This window comes from Sus scrofa, chromosome 14 (genome assembly GCF_054392235.1).
Source record: "Sus scrofa isolate SSC_HxYL_T2T_F1_AM1 chromosome 14, Sscrofa_HxYL_maternal_Yorkshire_Landrace_v2.0, whole genome shotgun sequence".
NCBI classification, from domain to species: Eukaryota; Metazoa; Chordata; class Mammalia; order Artiodactyla; family Suidae; genus Sus; species Sus scrofa.
In genome coordinates this window covers 19,464,658-19,486,834 of record NC_139396.1, presented here as the reverse complement: position 1 = coordinate 19,486,834, position 22,177 = coordinate 19,464,658, and the positions used below count along the sequence as shown (strand labels likewise).

Here is a 22,177-nt window from a genome sequence, read left to right as displayed (position 1 = left end):
GGGTGGGGCCCATGGAGGCCTTGGAGCTGGGTGGGATTGGGCAGTTGGGGGCTGGGCTGTACCAAGAGACTGACCCTGAGGGCTTACAGCCCAGTGCTTCGCACCCTGGCTCGCCTGAAGCCCACCATGACGCTGGAGGATGGCATGCGGCAGGCCATGCAGGAATGGCAGCACATGAGCACCGTTGAGAGGATGGCCTTTTATGAAATGGCAGCAAAGTGAGTCAGGGTCCTGGGCCATGGGCGACATGGTGGGGTGGGTGGTGGGTGATGGGCAGGCCCCAGGGCAGGATCTGGCTCTGGTGCTAGCAATCAGAGAGGATGCAAGAGGAGGCTGGCACCTGACACCTCCTGTTCCCTGAATCCCCAACCCCTATTGGCCTCCAGAATCCCCTCTGCCACCTGGAGAGCTTGGCTCTTCCAGCCTGCCTGTCCCAGGAGCTCTGCCCTACCGTGATGCTGATGTGGGGAGGCCTCAGGATGGCCTTGGGGAGCACGGCAGCCCAGGAGGGGGACCCCTGAAGGCATGGGGTCTGTGCAGTTGTGAGGACTCCACCCGGCAGCCTGGCACCCCTTCATGCTGGGTGCCTGGCCGTCACTGACCTAGCGTGTGGTAGGCCTCTCCTCATCAGCGGTGGCTGGAATGGGCAACCGGCCATCCTTGGGGAAGCCCATGGGTCTCTGGCCCTCCCTGTCATTTCTGCATGTGAATCTCCTAGTTTCCAAACAAAACCAAAGGAGCAGCTAGCTCTCAGTGGCAAGAGATGCCTCACCTCTAAGTGTAGGATCCCCAATCCAGCCTGTGCTGGGCCCTGTCTCATGCGTGCTTTCCCAGACTCTCACTCCCAGCCCCAGGTTCTGGGCTCGGGCAAGGGCTCTGTGGGGACACATACCTGACCAGGCCACTGGCCATCTCCATTGTTTGGGTCAGACAAGGTCTGGGGGCACATGAGCAGGGGCCCCCACCACCCACCATGTGTCCCTAAGCCTGGTCCCAGAGATTGACCTGGGTCTCTGCTGGGCCATGCCCTCCAGCTCCAGGGCTGGTCAGGCAGGAGGAGGCCCAGATCTTAGACCTGCACCAGAGCAGCTCCCTGCTGCAACAGCACCTCACAGGGCCCTAACAGCCCCAAGGACACCCTCTCCTCACCCCCTCGGTCCTGCTGCCCTGGGTGGGCTCCAGAGCCCAGGTGGTTTTCTCACTGGGGCCTGTCCCTCAACACCCCCCAGGTTCCTGCAATTTGAGGCAGAGGATGAGATCAGGATGGGGAACGTGGCCTGCACAACGTGGGCACAGGGCATGCCTCCTCCAGCTCCAACAAAGCTGGCTCCTCAGGAACCCACATCCCGCAAAAGGGGCACTCAGTCTGTGAGTCACCTTCCCCCTGGACGTCAAGGCACAGGTAAGAGAGGCCTAGGCCTGGTCCCTGTTCCCAGATTGGTCCTTTTCCCTCAAGGGGGCATTGGTCTTTCAACACGGATGGCCCCCGAGGGGTCTCAGTCACCCCTTTCCCCTCTGGGGTGTGGACCTGGTCCATTTAGAACCTCATCACCCTCCTCCCCATCTAAGGGGCCCCTGTGAAATCTGCCTAACAAGTGTGCTGGTGGGGAGACCCTTGATCATTAGATGTTCCACACGTTCTCACACCTGACTTTTACCTGTCCCTGACTTGAATCTGGCCTCCCACAAAACCTGAGGCTCTGGCTGCTCCTCCCCCTTCCCACAGGCATATCCATTGCCCCACAACAATGCCCTCCCCTGTGGCTGCTCAGGGTCAGCATCTGGACGCTGGGTCCCCTCACTTTCCCTTCCTCCTGCTCTGCCTCAGCCTGTGCTCCAAGGAAACACGGCCCCAGGGTCCAGCACACCCACCCAAGGCCACGCAGAGCCTGGCAGCTGCTGGAGAACAAGGCCCCCAAGGAGATTCCCCCTGAGGCTCGCAGGGAGCATGGGGACATTCCGCAGGCACTGGTGGGTCCTGGCCCCTCAGCCACAGGGGAGTCAGATATGGAATGTCGAGAGGATGGATATGAGCTGCCACAGGACGAGGACGGCTGCTTCCCAGACCTGGATCTCCTCAGCTACGTGGACAAGCTGTGTTCCCAGGAGGACGTTGACACCAAGGTGGCTGGCTCTGGAGTCTGAGACTCCAGGATTCCAGGGAGGGATGCTCTTAGCACCCTAATTCTGGCTTTGGCCCAGGATAATGGGATTTAGGCTCTGGTCCTTGACCCTGACATCTGTGTGTCTTCCTGTGTGTCTGAGTGTACTTTGGTGCATAGGATGTGTATATGTGGATGTGAAAGTTGTACATGTGTGTGTCTCTCTCTCTTTGTAGGCCTTTGTGTGTCTGTGTCGGTGCCTATGTGTTTGTGCTTTGGAGCCCATGTGTCTGCATGTGCACCTGCTTGTGAGTGTGTGTGTGTTTATGTGAGAGTAGACAATACCTATGGGAGTTTGAAAGCTCCCCCTTTGTGAGGGGGACTCTGGATTGGCCTCTGCTAGTCACGTTTCCCCCAGGCCTTCCCACCTCCCAGGGCACTCCTGCAAAGGCTGCTCACAGCCTCTTCCTTCCATTCCAGGTGGAGGCAGTCATTCACCCCCGATTCCTGGCAGAGTTGCTTTCCCCAGAACCAGAGCTGGATCTCTCGGGCCTGGCTGAGGAGCTGCAGCAGGAGGACGGACTCTCCCCTGAAGAGGTGGCCAGGGGAGGGACTGACACTAGGGAGACTGGGGGCAGGGGGGGTAGCCAGGGGACCCTGGAAATCCAGGAGGAAAGGACCCAGGTCAGCCAGGGTCGGGGAGGGCCCTAGAGCAGGAGGCCCTGAAGGCTCTGTCCTTCCCTCCCCTGACGGAGAGGCCCTGCACCCAGGAGGCTGCCCAGGTAGGAGCAGGACAGGAGGAATGGAAGGGGAGGAGGGGAGCTGGGGACAGGGCAAGGACCCTGCTTGGGAGAAGGTGCAGGAGGAAGGCAGGAGGGCCACAGGCTCTGTCTGTGGATGTGAGTCCCATCTCACCTCCCCCTGCCCATAAGCCCCGGCTCTCCCTGGAGGGTACAGAGCTTTCACTGTCCACCTCTCTCCCACCAGCTGGTGCAGACACAAGTCCTGGCCTTGGAGGATGATGACAGGGTGTCAGTCACCCCCAGTCACAGGGCACCCCACCTGGACTCAAGACCTTCAGAGTCTGTGGCCCAACAAGATGCCCAGAGGAATGAGCAAGGCCCACAGCCCGGGGTCAGAGATGAAACCTGGACACCCCAGATGGATTTCCATGGCCATCTAAGGCACCACCAAACAGACAGGGGCCTGTTCAGGCACAAAGGCTCTGTGCCCGCTCCAGGATATCAGGAGCCCCCTCAGGCTGGAAGTGCACAGCCATGTCCTCACCAGGGCACCAAGCGCTCGGGCCCTCCATCAGGACCCAGGGCCAGCAAGGTTCTCAGGGAGGCCTCTCCTCTTAGTGGAGCCCCAGGGCTGGGTCACGGGTTCAGTGAGGATGAGGAGGAGCTCCCCAGCCTGGCCTTCCTCTTGGGCCTTCACCACAGCCTGCTGCCCTGGGGGCTGCCACAGAGCCCTGTCCCTGCCTCGGGTCTTGTCTGCACTGCAGGGCAGAGGGCCCAGCAAGCTTCCCAGACCCCCTTTCCCCAGAGAATGGGCCTCAGCTCAGGCCCCCTGGAAGCTGCCAAGTGTAGAAAGCAGGCTCAGTGTGGAGGCCTGGCTGCTGCTGAGGAGCTGGGGATGGAGAGCTGCTTTTGTGCCATTCAGCCCTCTGGACACTCACCAGTCATGGGAATGGAGGTTGTAGGCATCCCTTACCTCTAGAGAGTTTCTCTTTGCCTCTCTGAAGTGGCCAGATGACAGGCTGGGGTGATTCTCCAATCATCCAGGGTGTCCCGTGTGGGGGGCTTAGCCAGAGAAGAAAAGGCTTGTCTGTCAGGACAGGACGTTGTGCTTCACTGCCTTGTGGGTGGGAGAACATCCAATAGTCTCAGCTGGATTACTGCAGTGTACAATATGGTGAAAGCAGATGCCTCATAGTCCCAATGAGGATGAAGCAAAGGGAGTGGGGAGTGGAATTTCATGGCCTATTAATGTCCTGGGTGGAGTATTTCATCTTGTCAAGCTCAGTGGTCCCACCCTCACCAGCCCACTGGCATCAACCCCCTGGTAGCTTTCAAGTGAGCAAAGCCTAGGACTTTCACTAGACCAGGCGTAGTGTTCCTGTTGTGGTGAAGAGGGTTAAGGATATAGGGTTGTCTCTGGGAACTTCCATATGCCACAGGTGCAGCCCCCAAAAAAGAAGAAACAAAAACAAAACCCCTGAAAAGTCTAGAATTAATGTTAAGGTGCAGGGACTGTACATGAGGAATTCTCTAATGTTATTCAATCCATAAAAAATGAAATAATGGGAGTTCCTGTTGTAGCTCGGCTGTAAGAATCCTGACTAGTGTCCATGGAGACATGGGTTTGATCTCTGGCATCGCTTAGTAGGTTTGGTTTCTGTCACTGCTGTCAGCTGTGGTGTAGGTGTCAGACACACCTCAGATCCTGCTTTGCTGTGGCTGTGGAATAGTGCAGCAGCTGCAGCTCTGATTTGACCCCTATCCAGAAACTTTCATATGCCACAACACAGCCTTAAAAAAAAGAAAAAATTGGGAGTTCCCATCGTGGCTCAGCGGAAACTTATCTGACCAGCATCTGTAAGGATGCGGGCTTGATCCCTGGCCTCACGCAGTGGGTTGAGGATACTGCGTTGGCTTGAGCTGTGGTGTCGATCACATAGCAGCTCAGATCTGGTGTTGCTGTGGCTGTAGCTCTGATTAGCCCCCTGGCCTATGAACCTCCATATGTTGAAGAGTGTGGCCATAAAAAGACCAAAAAAGACAAGAAAAAATTGAATGCAATAGAAATTGCAGAAATGAAAGTTGAACAGACCATAACCAAATAATATTTTAGGGAGATTCCATGTGGCTCAGCAGATGAAGAATCTGATTGGTGTCCATGAGGATGCAGGTTCAATCCCTGGCCTCATTCAATGTGTTAAAGGATCCAGTGTTAACATGAGCTGTGATGTAAGTCACAGATGTGGCTTGGATCTGGCATTCTCTGATTTGACCCCTAGCCTGGATCTTCCATATGCTGCAGGTGTGGCCCTAAAATGACAACCAGTCAATCAATATAATAATCAAACCGTGGTTTAATGGGCAATACATTCACAGAATCATAGAAATTACCAACATCCACAAGGTGGGGATTTGTTTCGTATTTGTTTCCAGTGAGCCGTGATGGGAACTCTGAGTGTTGCATCTTGTCAAACTTCCTGATGCTAACCTCACCAGCCTACTGGCATCAACATCCAAATAGCTTTAGGAAGAGCAAGACCTAGGATTTTAAAAAGACCAGGAATAGATTTCCTGCTGTGGGGAAGAGGGTTAGGTATCCAGCATTGTTCCAAAGAACTTCCATATGCCACGAGTGTGGCCCAAAAAAAAAAGGAAAAAAAAAACAAAACAAAAATAAAACCGAAAAAAGTCTAAGATTAACATTAAGGTGCTTGGACTGTAAATGAGGAATTACACTAATGTTCTTCAAGCCATAAAAGGAATGACATAGACAGTGTTCCTGTCACAGCTCTGAGGTAATGAACCCAACTTCTATCCATGAGGACATGGGTACAATCCCTGGCCTTGCTCAGTGGGTTAAGGATCCGAAGTTGCCATGAGCTGTGGTGTAGGTGTCATGTAGGTTTGATCCTGCATTGCTGTAGCTGTGGCATCGGCCAGCAGATGGAGCTCCAATTCCACCCCTAGCCTGGGAACTTCCATATGTTGAGAGTACACCCCCCCAAAAAAAAAGAAAAAGAAAAAGAATGAAAGAGAAATTAATAGAAATTTCATTCAATAGAATCAGCTGTAGCTCACATTTGACCCTTAGCCAGGGAATCTATATGCTGTAGGTGGAGCCTAACTTGACAAAAAATAAATAAATAAAATCAATAGTGGTTTAATGGATGATACACTCACAGAATCAGAGAAATGACCACTGTCCACAGGGTGGGTAAAGGAGGTTCCTAATTCCAGCGGCAGCATGACTGGAGCTTGTCTGAAACAGAGGCAGGTGCTGGGCAACCTTTGCATATGATATACACCAAGGGGAAGCCTGCCCATTGACAACAGGGAAAGGCTCAACCCCAAAACCCTCAACATGGATCCAGAGCATTGGCTGAAGGAACACACTTGACAGAGGCTGTGGGCCGCCTAGTTTGGGTTCTTCTCCTTACCAAATCATGGTATGTTTCTCTAAGAACAAGGCAAGGAGTAACCCTTTTCTAAATCACAGACATCATATCTTAACGATACAGCTCTTACAATTGTGCAGCCAATGTGCTTTGTTTGAAGGGCATTTTTAAGTGGTGGGTATGGAGCAGTGTGTTCCAGAGAGGATTTGGGCCATCTGGCTCACGGGTGACCTCTTGCCACACAGGCCAAGTGACACATCTGTAACCAGGGTGATTTCCCAGGCACTGCCTGCCTTCCTCAGATGGCAGGGATACAAAGGGTTTGAAATGGGGAGCACAGAGCACAGAGCCATCACCTACGGTCCCCTGACCGCCTCTGCCTGGGGGGGAGGAGCTTCCTGCTGTCACAGAAGCTATTGCTAGCACACCAGTCATTGGAGGAGTTCTGGATCCCCAACATTTTCCTACTCAGCAGCAGGCAGGAGAGAGCAAGGATGGTCCACGGATGTAGCTAAGGGTCCTTTTTTTAGGGGAACTTGCTCATTTTCAAGAGGTGCAGGTACAGCATATGGCAGTTCTGAGGCTCGGGGTCAAATCAGAGCTGCAGCTGCAGGCCACAGCCACAGCAATGACAGTTCTAAGTCTTGTCTGTGACCTACACCACAGCTCACAGCAACACTGGATCCTTAACTTAGTGAGCGAGGCCAGGGATCAATCATGAACGCTCATGGATACTAGTCAGGTTCATTTCCGCTGCACTACAACGGGAACACCTAGAGGAGAGTTTTTAAAGAAACAGCTAAAATGAGGTCACTAAGGTGGCCCCTAATACAATATGACTGGTGCCCCTATAAAAAGGGGAAATTTAGACCCAGAAACACACAGAGGGATGCTGATGTGAGGGCACAGGCAGAAGATGGGCATCTAGAAGCCAAGGAGAGAGGCCTCAGGGCAAACCAACCATGCGCATATCTTGATCTCAACAGTTACTTGATACATTCTTGTTGTTTAAGCCCCATTGCCCGTGGGATTGGTGATGGCAGCTGGAGCTGACTGATATACTCTCTCTGAAGGCCTGTACACTCCCACCACAGGATGGAGCCTGCAAGTGAAGACACCCTCTCTGTCCCCAGCTGGGCTCCACCAGCATCCTCACCCCTGCCTTCCTCCTGAGACAGCTTCTCTGCCAGGGCCTGTTTCCTTGTCCAGGGAGTCAGACAGTGGACCTCAATGGAAGAGGTACGGATGGAGGTCAGGAGGGGCTGTAGGGCCCCAAGGCAGGAGCAGGAGGAGTCTTTCATTTGTTTATTTGGGATTGCAGGCTTGGTTTGTGGGGTGGCCACTGTTGGACAGAAATGCCAAGATGGGGCCATGGAAAGCTGATGGAGCTGGTGGGGGAGGGGCCGCAGTTTCCAGAGAAGAGACTGGACTCTGAGGCAGAGACAGGAGCACAGGAGCTTGGCGGGTCAGCACCAGGCCTGCCACGGGACCCGGAGCACAAACAGCAGCAGGGTCCAGGTCTCTGAAGGCACAAAGGCTGTGCCAGGCCCAGGCGAGCCAGCAGCCTGCAGAGACTGGGATGGAACCTGGGTGTGAGGAGGAGGGGCCATGGGCTCAGGGAGGGGTGTGCACTTCTGGATCTCGTCAATCCAATGGGAGAAGTAGCTGACATTGGTGAAGATGCTGGGGTAGGTGGGATGTCGGCAGTCCAAGCCCCAGCTGGCCAGCCCCACCAGAACCCATGAACTGAGGAGGTCACAGACGAGGGGCCCCCCGGAATCGCCCTAGGAAAGAGAGGGGAGTTACTGTGAGCAACTGAGTTAGGTCAGAGGAGTCTCTGCCATCTACGGTCCCTCAGGTGGACTTCTGGGAAGGTCCAAACACCAGCATCCCACAGCAGACCAGCCTGTTTAAGCCATGCAGGGAGGCAATGGTATCATGTTTTAGGAGGCCCCTGATTGACCTCAGGACAATCACAGGTTTCAATCTATGATCATATGGACCCCTGTGCCCAGAGACAGCCTGGATATCCCTGACAAGGCACTGTCCAAGGAAGAGAAGGGACAGCTACACCCACAGTGCCCAAGAGAGTTGGTCTGGGTGTGGAGGCTGGCCAGCTCAAGCCCCTGCCGACCTCAGCTCTTGCAAGACCCTGGGCTGCACCAGCACACCCCTTACCTGGACCCTCTTCATTTTTCATTCATTTAGTCATTTGGTTTACTTTCAACACCTTGGTTGAGCAATTTCAGAAGATGCCCATACCCTGGCCTGGCGGAGGCAACCTCTATTGCTCAGGGAGTCGGTGGGGGTTAGAAAGAAATCTGCTGGGACTTACTAGAGTTCATGCTCTCAGGGCAGGGCCATCTGGTTGGAAATCTCCTCATGTCATCAGCCAAAGGGAGGGTCTGGTCCTTGTGGCTGGGGTTAGAGGGGCAGGGGCCTTAGTCATGCTTGCTGCTCCTCCACTTACCCATCCAACATGTGCAGCAAGCAGCCAGGAAGCCTCTGCCCTGGGCACAGGGTCTCCTCCTTTGTGGTGCTTTTGTCAATAAGCCAACCAGCCTGCCATTGGCAGATGTGACATGTGGAAACAAGCCATGGGAGGGTCAGGACAGGAAGGGAAGGGCACTTCATCAAGTGGAGGTGAAAGGCTACTCTTCTTGCACTAGGAAACACAAGGTAGAGTTTCCAAGCGGGAAACAACTGAACTTTCTGAAGCAGGAGCACTGGGAGGAGTAAGTGCAGACCAGGGAAGGAGGGGTATGCCAGGTGGGTGGGAGGAAGAGCAGTGACATGTGGGGAGTGAGGAAAGTATATGGGACGAGGGGTCTCAGGGCCTATGGCAGAGGGTAGGATTTGATCCCCATGGAGAACTGTCTAGGTCATGTCTAGTGCCTGGATCAGTCCAGTGCTGTGTGGAGAATGAACCAGCTGGGAGGCAGCTACAGGAGAGATTACTGATGGAGAGGGGCCAGGTGGTAAGAACAGTCAGATTTGGAACAATAGTTTGAAGCTGCCTATAGGACCTGTCAAATCTGAGCCTTTCTGTCATTAACCATGGGGTAAGTGCAGAGGGATAGAAGCAGGCTGAGCATGGAGTCCTGGGGTCCCAGCATTTAGAGGTGGGAGGGGAGGGGACCAGGCATAGAGCAGAGCATCTGGTGAGTGCCTGGGCCCAGGAAACAGGAGGGAGACTTGCTTAAGTGCCAAGTGAGAGGAGGACTCAGATCCACAGGCGGTTCTGGTGAGACAAGCTATTGGGGATGGTGGCCTTGAGGTTTTGGATAGCAAGCTGGGGACACTCCTAGGTGGAGTGGGTTAGATTCAGGACTGTTGGGAGGAGTCTTTGGGGGAAGGGAGGTAAAGAAACTGAGCAGTAGATGGTGCGCATGGAAGGGGCATCAGAGGACATGGAGCAGGAGAGACTCTGGGCATGGCAGGGATGGAACTTGAGGCTGAGAAGAGAGGGAAGACGCTGGGATAGACGGTGTGTAGGGTTTTCAGGATGAATGACTCTAGTCTGATTGGCTTCTTTTGGGGTTCTCAGTGAAACAAGCAAGATCTCCAGCTGAGAGGGCGGGGTGGGGGAAGTGGCAGGTTGAAGGAGAGCGAAGGGTACATGGTGTGGCTGGCCAAAAACACCCCTCAGAGATGCCCATCCTCACCCCTGGAACCTGTGGCTATTAGCTCATGTGGCAAAGGGGACTCTGCAGCAGTGATGGAGTTGAGGATCTTGAGCTAAGAAGGTTTTCCTGGATTCTCTGGGTGGTCCAATGTAATCAAGATCCTCATAAGGAAAGAGAGACGCAGGAGGTCAGAGTCAGAGCAGAAGATGTGACGGAAGCAGAGGCAGAGGTGTTGCACTTTGAGGACGGAAATGCTGTGAGCCAAGGAATGAGGGTGACCTCTAAAAAGCTGGGAAAACCAAGAAAACATTCTCCCCTAGGAAAGCCTCCTGAAGGAACCCACCTGGCCAACACCTTGATGTTAGACTTTTGACCTCCAGAAATATAAGATAAATTTCCGTGGGTTTAGCCATTCACTTGGAGGGGATTTGTCACAGCAGCTCCAAGTAAGGCACCTTCTTGGGAACGTGCCATCATTACTTCAGCCCTTCCCCTCTGTGGTCCCCACCTGGGGTGGCCTCAGCCCTCTGCACGGTGGACCCCCTCCCAGCTGTGTGAGGCCAGTGGAAGGCCTTTCCCTGTTCACTGCAGCCCTCAGGGATTCACACAGGGGACCCATGCAGTTGCGGAAATGATGACGGATTCTGAGTCAGGCTCCAATAGCCTCCTGATTCCTGGGGAGCTCTCAGAAGGCAGGAGAGAGCCTCCTCTGGGACCATCTGTTCTGCTGCATCCACTTTTCTAGGGCAGATGTCGGTACAGCTCTCATAGCCTCAGGGGGCGTCCCTTGAGAGGTGGTGATGTGACTACACCAATAAATTTCCTCCAAGGTTAACTGCGCTACCTGACTTTTCATTATTGTTTCTATATTCTTTAAGGTGGACTCTGGAGGTCTTTAAAAAATTGAGATGTTCCCATTGTGGTTCAGCAGGTTAAGAGCCTGACTAGTACAAATGAGGATGCAGGTTCAATCCCTGGCCTTGCCTAGTGGGTTAAGGATCTGGCATTGCCACAAGCTGTGACATAGGTCCTAGAAGTGGTTCAGATCTGGCATTGCTGTGGCTGTGGCAAGGGCTGGAAACTGCAGCTTCCATTCAACCCCTAGCCTGGGAACTTCCATATGCTGCAGGTAGGGCAGGAATAAAAGAAAGGAAGGAAAAGGAAGGAAGAAAGAAAGGAAGGGAAGAAGGGAGAAACCCCAAATCTAAGGTATCACATGAAACGTGAGCTACAGTTTGCACTACTGTAGATACAAAGCAAACCTTGCGTGTGCACTCTTGCATGTGTATGCATGTGCATGCATGTATGTGTGTGTGTGTGTGTGTGTGTGTGTGTGTGTGTGTGTCTGTGTCTGTGTCTGTGTCTGTGTTGGGCAGGGCCGGAGCAGTGAATTCCACCTTCAGCAAGAGGTTGGGTCTAAGCCAGGTACAATCCAGAGAGAGGGAGGCAAACCAGGTCAGGAGACTGGAAGCCAAAACTTGTTAAGTACCTACTGAATGCCAGGCACAGTGCTGCATTTCTATAGGAACCTTCTTCAGTGGAGGCCATGAGCAATTCCATTTCATGGGTGAGGAAACTTAGCTAAGGCCACAACCGAAGTCAATGGAACCAGGTCTGTCTTGCCCCACAGTCTGAGCATTGAGTGCCTTGGCAGGCTCTCTCTCCTCAGACCTGTTTCTGGACCCCCTGTGCAGAGGGAGGGGCCCTTGTGGGGAGAGGTGGGAGCCCCAGGTTGGAGGGTGGGGTCCAGAGCAGGTGACATGGCAGAAGAGGAATCTAGGTGGAATCTCTCAGTCAGGCGGTGGTAGGTGAAAGGGGAGGCAGGAGGGGGGTCATTTGCTGGGACTCCCGAGTGTCCAGCTCAGGAGAGAAACCAGCGGAAGAGTGGGGTTGAGGGGCACTACGAATATCCAGCAGGTGAGCAGACACAAGGCTCTGGCCTTGAGCTCCACTGGCATAATTCCTGCAGGAGAAGGGAGGTGGACAAGGCTGTAAGGGAGGTCCATGGTGACAGCCGGATGTGGACTGGGCAGGGTGGGGGCTGAACACTTGTTCCACTTCCGGGTGGAGCTGGCTCTGTGAGGAGGCCAGACCAGGCCAGGCAGCTACAAATCTATACCACTGTTTAAGAACTGGGAACCAAGAAATATGGGTCTGCCTTCTACCAGCAGCTCACTGGCCTGCCATGAAGATATCTATCCATGTGGCCTTCTCATGGGCTAGGCTAAAGTCACAATCCCAGTCATCTTGTCCCTCCTGTGTGCATCTCCTGGGGTGCCAAGGCATAGTGCCACAAACTGGGTAACTATAAAAACAATGCAAATGTATCCTCTCACGGTTCTGGAAGCTGGAAGTCTGAAAGCAAGTGTCTCTGTGTCTAGCCCTCTTCACATAAGTCATTGGTACAGGGCCCACTTGAAATTTACAATGGTCACATCTCAAGATTCTGAACTAATCACAGCTGCAAAGACTTATTTCCAAAGAAGGTCACATTCTGAGATTCCAAATGGATACGAATTTAGGGGACACTATCCAACCCCCTACACCACCCTTTCAACAATCCCATGAAGGAGGCCTCAGACTCCTACACCGTGAATAGGACACAGGCTCAGATGGTGAAAAGACCACCCAAGGGCAGAGCAGTGCCTCTAACTCCAGAACCCTCACCCTCTGCCCTCCACTCCACGATGCCATCTGTGTAAGAGCTTGGCAGCCAATGCCAGCTCAGGGTGCTGGGCCCTGAGGGGATGTGGTGAAGGCCTGGAGGCCAGGTGAAGCTTGGAGTCAGAACACGCAGGCCCTCCTTATTTTATGGGAGTGCTTTCCCTCTTTGGGCCTGTTTGCCCACTTCTAAAATAGGACACTACAGAGAGTGGATAGACATCTTCACAATTCAACAGTACACTCATGTCTGGAATGTATATCATAGACACATGTACCAACAGCCCCTAAAGAAAAAGACACAGGGGGAAAAAAACGGAAGGTAAATTAGGAAGAAGATATTCAACGGCAATAAACGTACGGAAGTATATTTCATCCATCATCAGGAAAATGCAAACCACATAAATCATCACCATTAGGAAGGATGGAAAGTGCCAAGTGTTGGTGAGCTTGTAAACTCTCAGCCACTGCTGGAATGTGTGGAACTGGTGCAAGCCCTCCGGAGATGTTTGGTAACATCTGCCAAAGCTGAACATGCAGATAGCTTTTAATCTAACAGTTCTCCTCAGGGGCTTCTGTGAAATCAAATAGAAAACCTCTGGAAGTGAAATGAAATGAAAAACCTGGAAGCTACTAAAATATCCATCGAGAGCAGAACTGACCATAGAATTCAATTCACACGATAGTGTCTTGCAGGGCAATGAGGCTGAACAAACTATACCTACGTGTGACAGTGTGGATGGACCTCACAAACATAATGTTAAGACGTGAAAATCTGACAACTGGAAATAAGTTCTACTTATGGAAAATTCAGAATCTAATATAAAGTGTTAAGGTGAAGATGAGAGTTTCCATTGAGTGTTGGTGACAAGAAGAGGAGAGGAGTGTTGGCCACCTGGGGTGTAGCACTGTGAAAGTTCATGCAACTACACACGTAGGGAAAGAGTATGAATGCCTTCTTCTGTATGTATATTTCAATAAAGGTTTTAAAATATGCCTCCAGAATTGATGCTGCTGGAGTGTCCTACCAGTAGTAGATGTCCTCCTGTGCAATGTGCTGAGGAAGGGGCTAGCCTGGGGGACACTACCAAGAGATAGAGCCTGGGAACATAGGTAGAGGGACGAAACAGAAGGTACCAGGGGTCTCCACAAAGAGAGTGGAGGCAACACAGCCTCCCACCATGGAAACTGAGGCCCTGAGAACAGGCCAGGGAAGAAGGGAAATGACCTCACTTACATGGCAGATGGCCTTTCCTGTAGAGAAGTCCCCAACACACAGCATCTCCTCATACACGGAGAAGTTCTTGCTGAGCCTGTGTCCATATACCAGATTACAGAACTGGTTCTCAATGAGGCCTACCTTAGCCTCCTGGAGATGGAAGGGTGTGGGCAGAGGCGCTGTGAGGATAAGAAGGAAGTCAGTGAAGTTTGCTAGAGCTTAGCTACAGGCTCTTCTGCCTTACTGCTCACCATCACCCCTGCATCATAGGGTTTTCTCAGCAAAGCTGAGCTTTCAGCTCTCTATCAGTCTTCTACCTATGCCTAATAAGGCCTCCCCTGCTTCTCAAACGTTTCCAAACTCATCCTATTCCCACCACCTCTCTCATAGCAATAGACCACACCACTCGTAGTCCATAAAGAAAAAAGGCAAATCCTAGCAATGCATACCAATCACTGATGCTTAGCAACCATTCACCAACCCACCTACCCTCTCACAAACCATCCTTTCCACTTCCATTTGTCAGTCATTACCTTTCCTTCCCTCCACTAATTCCTCCATCCATCATCTACCCATCTTGTCTCATGCCCCATTCATCCACTCACCCTTCCATCTATCTGCTGGCCTATCCATCTTTGGATCTATCTCCCCATTCTCCCTCCATCAATCAATATATCCACTCTCTCCATCCCTCTTCCCACCCACTCAACCATCTTCCCCTCCAGGCACTCATCTTCCCTCCTATCCATCCCCCATCCATCCTCTCATTCAATCACTCATTTATTCATCTGTCTTCAGGTTAGCTATTGTTTAGACACTAGTGATAGAGGGGAACATTTTTAGTTGGGGAACCAGGGTAAGTGAAGTAAATAAGTAGGATCATTTAGCTCTGAGAAGTGTGGTAAGGAAATACAACAGGGAAATGTGACATTATGGATTGCCTGTTTTAGGTTTCACATCAAGGAAAACTCTTCAGAGGAGGAGCTGAGTTGTATATCAAAGAAATGAGTCACCCAGATTAGCAGGGAGAGCCTGTGAGGCTGGGGAAACAGCCAAGGTAAAGGTCCTGAGGTGGGGACAGCCTCAGAATATTCAAGGCAGGAAGGGGCCTGGTGGCTGGGATGGCGTGGGTGAGGGTGCAGTGGGAGCTGAGCAGAGAGGAATGGGGGCCAACATTGCACAGGGCCTGAGAGCCAAGGTAGGACATTTGGACAGTTTTCTAAGCATAAATGAGAAGGCACTGAGGATAAAGAGCAGGGAACTGGCACAACACCTGCTTCAAAGCAAACACTCAGGCAGTTGTGTGGAGACTAAAGTAGGGCACACAGGGTGGGAGCTAGCAGACCAGTCTGGAGGTCCATGCAAGAACGGGTGGTCTACAGGACCAGGGTGGAGGCATTGCCACCTACCCCGCTGCCAGGCCCTGGGGCATAGGCTGGGATATTAAAACAAGAAAGACAGAGTCCCTGTCCTCAAGGAAGAACCAGACTGTGTGTGTGTGTGTGTGTGTGTGTGTGTGTGTGTGTGTGACAATGCTGGGGACCTGGTTATCTGACCTGAGGTTGGGGATTGTTACTGATACACTATTGAGAAGGGCCAGCAATGCTGGCACATCCCACCCAGTGAAGACAGGGTCTTATCAAAATCTGACCTCCTATCCTGAGAAACACCTACCAAATTACAACCTTACAAATAATTGCAAATACACATTCTTTTCCCCCTAATTCTGCCACATAAGCTTGTGCCCAACCATAAACACTCTTTTCTTTAATAAACACTCTTACTCATGAGTTTTTGCCTGCATTTCTTCCCTTTCAATCTTAGAAAAACACAAACTTTTTCTGTGTTACTCAGTTCACCTAATAAACCCACAAAGTAGACAGTTGACCTGGGTTGGGAGAAGAGCAAAGTGAGGTTCAAAGAGTGAAACACTCTTAAGTTGTAGTCATTCTAACTTGACCTTGGAGGCTCACAGGTCAGAAGTCATAAATATGTTTTCTTTCCATTTTTCCTAAGTGCCTCCAATGGAAAATCTTGGTTCCTCCATGGCCTAGAAGGGGCCAGGCCCCAAGCAGGACCTCTGAGTTGAATCAAGTCATCTTAGATCTATAGTTGATTAAAGCCTTGAAATCAAGAAGCTGACAGGTTCCAAGAACCTGAGTTCTTAACATCCAACAGTCAAAGATTCCCAGATTTTCAGAGCTTTGCACTTTGGGAACACTGAATTTTAGAATCACACACTTTCAGAACTAGAACCAGAATGGTTCAGTCCTCTGGAAATGAGGCACAGTGGACCAAGGTCCAGCCATTGTTTTGCCTGGGCACCCCTACTTCCCTCCTCCCCTCCTCTGTCCTCCTTCCCTTCTTCCTCCTCCTCACTTCCCCCTTATCTGCCCTCCCACCCCAGCCTCTCCCCTACCCCCTCACTTTCCTCGTTGAGCATCCCCCAGCCAGTTATCCAGCAGGATGCATTATTAAGCAGCTGCAAGCCAGGGGCTGGGAGGCAGGCAGGGATGATGTAGGAAGTGAAGTTCACAGGAAAGAGCAGCTGTAACATGGCTATGTCACTTCCGAAGGGATGAAGCTTCTCAAAGTCTGGGTGCATGACAATCTGGCTCACGGACATCTCCAGGGTGTGCTGAGTGTGTTCAAACAGCTGCGTGCTTCCTAACAGGACCCGGTAGTTCTCTGGAGCATGGGATTTTCTGGAGGAGGAAGAGCATGCTGTCACCATCATCCCTGTGTGTGGGCTAGGTCTCTTCCCCTGCATATTCATCTAACTGCTGACATCCACCTGGACCCCTGCACCCCCCATGATGCCAGCCTTGGTCTCTGCATTCCTAAAGTTCAGGAGCACTTCTTTCTTGAGACTGATATTCTACTTACAACCTCAGACATATGGTTTCTCCACCATATCCAAGAATCAGAGGAGCATTGAATCCTTGTGCTGGAAAGGTCTTTGGTGGGCTCATCAAATGAAGGCCCTTGGATTGTTTACAGGAGATGTTCTGGATTGATCCCAGCTCTACTTTTACCTTCCCAAGGCTCCTACAACCCACCTTATGGCCCCACAATTTTCCTGACCCCTCCCTTCTTTAACCACCTTCCTGCCCAATAGCTGTTTCTCCGCTCAGTTAGAAGCACTTGCCAAAGATCTGTAAGGTAAAGGAGCAACTGAGTGTAGGAAACAGAACCTTGCATTTGCCCTGAACACAGCTGCTCCCGTAGAGTAGGTGCTGATCAGATTCTGAGCTCCCAAAGCTCCAGCTCCCAGACCTGGGCTGTGATGTTCCAACTCCCTGGGGATGCCTCCTCATCTGTTCACAAGCTGGGCACTGAGCAGACCCAGGAGGGCCAGGTGTGTAAGACTCCTGAGCAGCCACATCACTCTCCCAGGGTGCCCCATCTCCCACCTGCACAGCCTGGCATCACATCTCCCACATGCACACTAGTGACCATGATTCCTCCTGGGCACACAGTTTTGCAAGAGTAAAAAGTAGAGGCATTTAGCTGCTCAACAGACATGAGGTCCCATGTCCCTGCCTAGACTCAGAAACCTGGAAATGTGGGGACCTTGAGAAACTGTGATCTGAGATTGGTCCTCACTGCATGGCAGCCAGAATGGACACTGCTACTCTTCTGGGGCACATCTGTGTTGGGAGACAGGCCCAGGGGCTGAGGGCAGAGTCTGGGGAGGGTCTGGGAAAGGGAGCCAGGAGGACAGTCCAGGTAGAAGGTACACAGGTCAAAGGCAGGAATGACATGGACCTCTGGGCCACAGACAGCCCGAGAGGAAAGCCCAGAGGAGCTGGGGTGGGACACCCTCACTCCTCCCCTGCCAGTGCCTCTGCTGGCACCCTAGGAAAGAGGACTCACTTGAGAAGCAGTGGGCAGCAGAAACCAGCCAGCGGGAGTTGATGAGGACAGCTCCACAGACATGCAAGCCCTGGTACATCAGGCTGGCCTGCCATGGCCACTGGCCAGCCACCACATCCTGACCACCAGAGATCCGCCACATCACCTTGGGTTTCCCACACGCTGTGGAGACTCCCCTGCCACCTACAATAGAGACATGGGTGAGACCCCAAATGCCACTACCAGGGAGGCCCCCTCCACTTCACAGATGGGAAAACCAAGGGCAAGTGTCCAGTGGCCTGGCCAAAAGGACACGGCTGCCTGGACTCTGCCTTTACCAGCTGCCACTGAGAATTTGACAGCAGAGCACAATGGAGCAGGCTTTCTGAGCATGAAGGCCCAGGGCTATGGTGAGATGCCAAGGGTGACCAAAGGTGGCAACAGCTCATGGCAGCATATCTGCTGAGCTGGACATCACTGAGGGAGTCTGCCAAAGGCTGGCCATGTGCCAGGCCTTATTTCCCTGAACTAACACACCTCAACAACTCAAGGTCTCCGAAGTTGCCAACATTATGCACTCAAATCATAGCTTCTAAGGGCCGGTGCCCCTCCACTTTGCCCCAGTATCTTAGAGAAGCAGATCTGCAGGCAGGAGTCTGGGGTGATGTGTGACCATGGAACTTAGCAGGACCCCATGAGGCCCTCCCCTAATAGACCCCCACCCATGTCCTCTGACTGCCTTTTGTCTGTAGAAAACTTTAGTCACAGAGTACATTTACCTGGAGAAGTGGAAAAGTGCAGGAAGAAAGGAAAATAGTCAAGCAAAGCAAAATAATATTTTAACGATTAAACAGAGTAAGAATATTTAGCTCCTCCTCAAGGACTATAGATAATATTCTGAGCCATGTCCTTGGAAATGTTTTGCAGATACTGAAACCCCACCAGGTGGAAGAAGTTACCTATATGCTGCACACAAGCACATAGACCCAAACAAGGTGGAACCAGAAGGTGGATGAGGTTGACTCCCATGTACCTCACCACTCACCAATCCGAAGAAAGTCTACAAGCTGATCAAGCCCTGCTCTTTGAACCTCACTCAGCCCTCGAGGTGGGGGCACACAGCCTTGAGGCTGTTACCCCACTGTGGCCCCCTCTGCCTGGCAAAGCAATAAAGCTGTTCTTTTCTACTTCACCCACAACTCTGTCTCTGAGATTCAATTCAGAGCATGTCCACAGAGACTGAGCTTCAGCATCAACCTGGGGAAAGTCACTCCCTGCCTCTGACTCAGGATTCTCCATTTACAAATAAGAGGGGTGGGCGTTCCCTGGTGGTCTAGTGGTTAGGACTTGGTGCTTTCACCACTACAGCCAGGGTTCAATGCCTGGTCCAGGAACTGGGAATCCCACATTAAGCTGCGGCCAGCAGCGGAAAAAATAAATTAATTGATTAAAAAACACTCTATGCAGTGGCCAAAAAATTAAATAAATAAGAGGGAGTGGGCTAATGAAGACAGCCATGGTTCTGGGACCCACACGTGAGGGCAGGGGTGAGGCCAGGGCCCCTAGAGCAGGCATCCTGCTCTAGGGCCTGGGCCCCAGGGACTCAGGGCTCCCCATTCAGCAGTCCTGGGCTTTCCTCCACCCAGCCTCAGGCTGGACCCTGCCAGTGCCCACTTGCACAGCCCCACAAGGGTCCTGGGGCAGTTTCCATCCCAGAGGCCCCTCAGTAGGGGTCCTGTGACCCACCTGTGTTAAGGTGGTCTCTGGGCTGCCTGGTTAGATGGACCTGACCGCAAACAAAAGAAGAGGTTCAGTGACCCTGGGCACCAAGCCCTGGTCACAGTCAAGCCCCCTCAGGCCCTGCAGGCCCACCTTCTCAGCCCCACACAGAGGCCCCCACGCACCTGTGGCTTCCCAGGCCAATGGCTGTGCTTCCGGAGTCAGAGGCCCACCCTCCACCGCTCGCACGGCTGCAGGAGCTGGGCCGGGGTCGGCCCAGGACCCTCGCAGGTTTAGGGTGGTGGTGGGCGACCATGGCGGCAGCAGCACCAGCTGCAGCCAGAGGAGGGCGGAAGGCTGGCCTCCTACTTGCCGAAGCCTCTCCTCTGAGACCATTGTCAGTGTTGTGGACCTGGGCCTGAACCTGGCCTGACTCAGCCCTAGGCCTAGACCCTGCCCCCGCCCTGGCCAAGGCTTTGACCCCGCCCCCACCGCGCCTTGACCCCGCCCCAACCCAGCCTTGATCCCACGTGACCTTCCTATTAACTTTCTTTTTTTTGTCTTTTCGCCATTTCTAGGGCCGCTCCCCTGGCATATGGAGGTTCCCAGGCTAGGGGTCCAATTGGACCTGTAGCCGCTGGCCTACACCAGAGCCACAGCAACACGGGATCCGAGCCGCATCTGCGACCTACACCACGGCTCACGTGACACCGGGTCCTTAACCCACTGAGCAAGGCCAAGGATGGAACCCGCAGCCTCATGATTCCCAGTCGGATTCATTAACCACTGAGCCACACCAGGAACTCCCCTATTAACTTTTAAAATAACTCCACTGAAAAATTATTTCTATGCCATGAAGTTCCCGTATCACAAGCGACGTTTCAATGATTTCCAGTACATTTTTCTTCACTCATTTGTTTATGTTTGTATTTAAATCAATCTTCTATTTTGGGAGAGTTTTAGATGTATGAGTAAGTTGCAAAATAATACAAAGACTTTGCGTATCCCCCTACCCAATTTCCCCTCTTGTTAAGATCTTATATTGTTACGGCACATTTGTCACAACTAGTGAGCCAATATTGATACATTCATATTAACTCAATCCGGAGTTCCCGTCGTGGCGCAGTGGTTGACGAATCTGACTAGAACCATGAGGTTGCGGGTTCAGTCCCTGCCCTTGCTCAGTGGGTTAACGATCCAGCGAGCTGTGGTGTAGGTCGCAGAGGCGGCTCAGATCCTGCGTTGCTGTGGCTCTGGCGTAGGCCAGTGGCTACAGCTCCGATTCAATCCCTAGCCTGGAAACCTCCATATGCGGCGGGAGTGGCCCAAGAAATAGCAACAGCAACAACAAGAACAAAAGACAAAAAAAAAAATTTAACTCAATCCATTAGCTCTCTTTTTTTCAGTTTTTTTTAAAGTTTAAGGCATAGAGCTTAATGATTTCACTTACATACAATCATAAAATGATCATCACAATAAATTTAGTGAACATCTATCACTCATATAGATACAAAATTAAAGAAATAGAAAAAAAATCACTCATAAATTGTTGAGTGCCTCTTCAGGCAATCTATGAATTGGTTTTCAGAGTCAAACACCAAGGTTTGACTTGATGTTTCCTTTCACTTCTTTATCCATCAACCCAATTTTTTGTCCCTCAACCCACTCTGCTTCCTATCTGGCTCTTAACTTACTTCAACAGAGGCTAGACTTTCTGAACAAAATTCACAATTTATCATCTGATAAACACTTCTGTAGTAATGGTGCCATGGAACAAAGTATTTGAAATTAGGATTGTCTCAGCAGATCCAATATGTGCATAGCTGTAGGTATATAATTCCTAATGAAGAAGTCCTTGTGCTCCAACCAATATCCAGCAGCACCAGCCTAATATTCCTTTGTTCTGGAGAGCCCCAGTGCATCAAAAACGTGGTTGTGCAGCCCACAGGTCCACGACCAGAAATTATTATTGTTAAATATTTAACTTTTTCCCTGTAAATAATTTAATATTTTAAACTAATAATACCTTCTCATGGATCACAATCCAATTGTGCAAAATGGAATATGCAGTGTTGAGTCATGCGTCCTCCCACCTCTTTCCCCTGTCCACCCAGTCCTCTTTCCCACAGGGAACTAGTGTTTACTTAAATCCTTCCATAGATGTGTTATGCAAAGAATTTAGAATGCAATATATTTGCATTTTTTAAAATGCAGGGTTTTCTTTGATTCAAACTTAATATATTTTCAATACATTTGCAGATGTTTACAATGACTATCTTCTTACATTAACGAGATTCCTTTCTAGATGGGAGTAGACTTCCAGAACAAGAATTTCTACACCCCTTAAAATCAAAAGTTTTGGAAAGAATAAAATGGTCAGGTGTATTTAATTAAAATAGTAAGTACCCAAATGAATTAGAACTTCAGGTAAACAATATGTTGTGTTTTAGTATAATCATTTCCCATTCAATATTTTGGACATAGTTTTACTGAACATTTTTTCATTTTTATCTGAAATTTATTATTAAACTTAGATCTCGTACTTTATCTGGAAACTCTTCAAAAAAAAGTATAGCACAGTAAACTAAATTGTTAATTACTCATTGTAAGAATCCTTAACTGGATTAAAGATTCTTGAATGTGCCACTTGGCTCCAATAGAAGACACCCTAGTTGCACACACACACACACACACACACACACACACACACACACACACACCTTCAGCCTCTTTTGATGATATGGGATTTGGAAGAGCTATCATTCAGCACTGGGTTTATGTGTCAAAATGAAAGAGTATTTGTGTTTCATAGAAGAAGATTGGTAGGAAATTGGTCAAGGGAGATGAGAGGTGAAGA

At 51.2% G+C, this 22,177-nt stretch overlaps 1 protein-coding gene across 1 annotated transcript; it reads right to left on the bottom strand.

Moving 5' to 3' along the window:
- Positions 1 to 7,706: 7,706 nt before the first annotated feature.
- Positions 7,707 to 19,716, bottom strand: LOC146396390 (putative serine protease 47). The gene is made up of 5 exons (XM_084995498.1): positions 19,506 to 19,716; positions 17,619 to 17,805; positions 16,174 to 16,451; positions 13,765 to 13,925; positions 7,707 to 8,024 (listed from the first exon to the last, which is right to left on the bottom strand). Exons 1-5 carry the CDS (start codon positions 19,714 to 19,716, stop codon positions 7,707 to 7,709), a joined length of 1,155 nt encoding a protein of 384 aa, XP_084851624.1.
- Positions 19,717 to 22,177: the final 2,461 nt, after the last annotated feature.